This window comes from Salvelinus sp. IW2-2015, linkage group LG5 (genome assembly GCF_002910315.2).
Source record: "Salvelinus sp. IW2-2015 linkage group LG5, ASM291031v2, whole genome shotgun sequence".
Lineage (NCBI taxonomy): Eukaryota > Metazoa > Chordata > Actinopteri > Salmoniformes > Salmonidae > Salvelinus > Salvelinus sp. IW2-2015.
Genome location: NC_036844.1, coordinates 31252010 through 31254439, shown reverse-complemented (window position 1 = coordinate 31254439; position 2430 = coordinate 31252010). Strand labels below are relative to the sequence as shown.

General features: G+C 46.4%; 1 protein-coding gene across 1 annotated transcript in view; it reads left to right on the top strand.

Moving 5' to 3' along the window:
* LOC111964297 (protein phosphatase 3 catalytic subunit alpha-like) overlaps positions 1–2430 on the top strand; it is a 58356-nt gene that overhangs the window by 32152 nt on the left and 23774 nt on the right. Inside the window, 2 exon segments of the mRNA XM_023988136.3 lie at positions 241–365; positions 1535–1646. Of these exon segments, the coding sequence (XP_023843904.1) occupies positions 241–365; positions 1535–1646 (237 nt within the window).

Here is a 2430-nt window from a genome sequence, read left to right as displayed (position 1 = left end):
TGAGCCGAGAAGCAGCACAGATCTTCTACTGTCTAACTTACACAGGGAAAGCATGCATCACACACTCTCTTTTTTTCTCTGTACCACACACACAGACAGGCATCCAAGCACACACACACACCCTTGTATCCTTTATCTTCTATAAAATCCCCTCTGTTATGTATAGTATGTAGTAGTGCTAACAGACCCAGTGATAATGTGTTAATGTGTTCTCATGGTGTGGGAATTGATGTTTTCCAGTGTGTGGGGACATCCATGGGCAGTTTTTTGACCTTATGAAGCTGTTTGAGGTGGGTGGCTCGCCGGCTACGACGCGGTACCTCTTCTTGGGAGACTATGTGGACCGGGGATACTTCAGTATCGAGGTAAGAGACACCCACCGAACATCCTTCTCCCTTAATCCTCATAAACTATTAGTATCTTTGTCTGTACGTATACCAGTGTTTAATTCAACACCTCAATTGAATCCAATGCACAGAGAGAGATATACCATATCCACACGCCAGACCAGTGGAGGCTGGTGGGAGAAGCTATAGGAGGATGGGCTCATTGTAATGGCTGGAATGGAATTAATGGAACGGAGTCAAACGTGGTTTCTATATGTTTTATACCATTTCGTTGATTCCATTACAGCCATTACAAGGAGCCCCGTCCTTCTATAGCTCCTCCCACCACCCTCCTCTGCTCCAGACCTGGTTATGATCATTTCTGCCCAAGGTTACCAATCCCCAATATTATCTCTCTACCTGTTTGGTTGTGACTTTCCTATGAGGAGCCATCAGAAGCTCTCCTTTAAATTGAAGGCATTCTGCTGTTTCCACTGAGATGTGATCCCTCCCTGTGCCCCTCCCTGCACCGTGCTGCTTCCACGCTCTGCGTGACGAGGAGTTATAGTGCACTGAAGCCCTGGAAAAACCGTGAGGAGGAAGGACGAATCATCCAGTCACAATGCAATCGATGCTGACACGCTGCATTTGCATAAAGGAGGGCTTTCCCGTTGGCATGAGGGGTTGATTATCCTTAAACAGACTGGCTCCACCAATTCTCATGATAATCATACTATCTTTATCAGCTGTCACCAAATCAATGACTGGGGTCCCTCATCTGAGATTATCCATAATCATCTATGATTAAATGGAGGACAATTAGAGTTCAAATAAAGGTCCATTTTAGACTTTTTCTGATTTGAGCTTAGGGCAGTCATTGATCGTGATACAGTCTGTTTTATCATTCTGATTTGAGCTTAGGGCAGTCATTGATCGTGATACAGTCTGATTTTATCATTCTGATTTTAGCTTAGGGCAGTCATTGATCGTGATACAGTCTGATTTTATCATTCTGATTTTAGCTTAGGGCAGTCATTGATCGTGATGCAGAATGATTTTATCATTCCCATGTCATGTTATATAACGTTGACTTTGTTATTGTCAAGCTGCAGCCTGGTGCAGGCCCCCAAACTGTGTATTTTATCATGGTGTGTATTTGTGTGTATATAAACTGAGCTAATAACCCTCTTTATCTACTCTCTTGACAGTGTGTTTTGTATCTTTGGTCGTTGAAAATCCTCTACCCAAAGACGCTATTTCTACTGCGAGGAAACCACGAATGTAGACATTTGACAGAATACTTCACCTTCAAACAAGAATGTGAGTTCTGTCTCTCCAGAGATGTTCTATTTCTTTCTGTTTACTTCTGATGGTGACTTGTCAATACCATGTCTCACCTGGAGCACTATTGATGAAAACATAACTCATGCCTTGTTCCTTGAGACAGGAGGTGAGGAGGTTAGGTAGATATGGGAGAGGAGCAGGCAAGAGGTGGGGAGGTAGAGGTGTTGTCTGGGGAGGAATGGTACAGTAGGTAGAGGTGTTGTCTGGGGAGGAATGGTACAGGAGGTAGAGGTGTTGTCTGGGGAGGAATGGGACAGGAGGTAGAGGTGTTGTCTCGGGGAGGAATGGTACAGAAGGTAGAGGTGTTGTCTGGGGAGGAATGGGACAGGAGGTAGAGGTGTTGTCTGGGAAGGAATGGGGACAGGAGGTAGAGGTGTTGTCTGGGGAGGAATGGGAACAGGAGGTAGAGGTGTTTCTGGGAGGAATGGGACAGGAGGTAGAGGTGTTGTCTGGGAGGAATGGGAAAGGAGGTAGAGGTGTTGTCTGGGGAGGAATGGGACAGGAGGTAGAGGTGTTTGTCTGGGGAGGAATGGGACAGGAGGTAGAGGTTGTGTGTGGGGAGGAATGGGACAGGAGGTGAGAGGTGTTTTCTGGGGAGGAATGGGACAGGAGGTAGAGGTGTTGTCTGGGAGGAATGGTGACAGGAGGTAGAGGTGTTGTCTGGGGAGGAATGGGACAGGAGGTAGAGGGTTTGCTGGGGAGGAATGGACAGAGGTAGAGGTGTTTGTCTGGGGAGGAATGGGAAGGAGGTAAGTAGGTT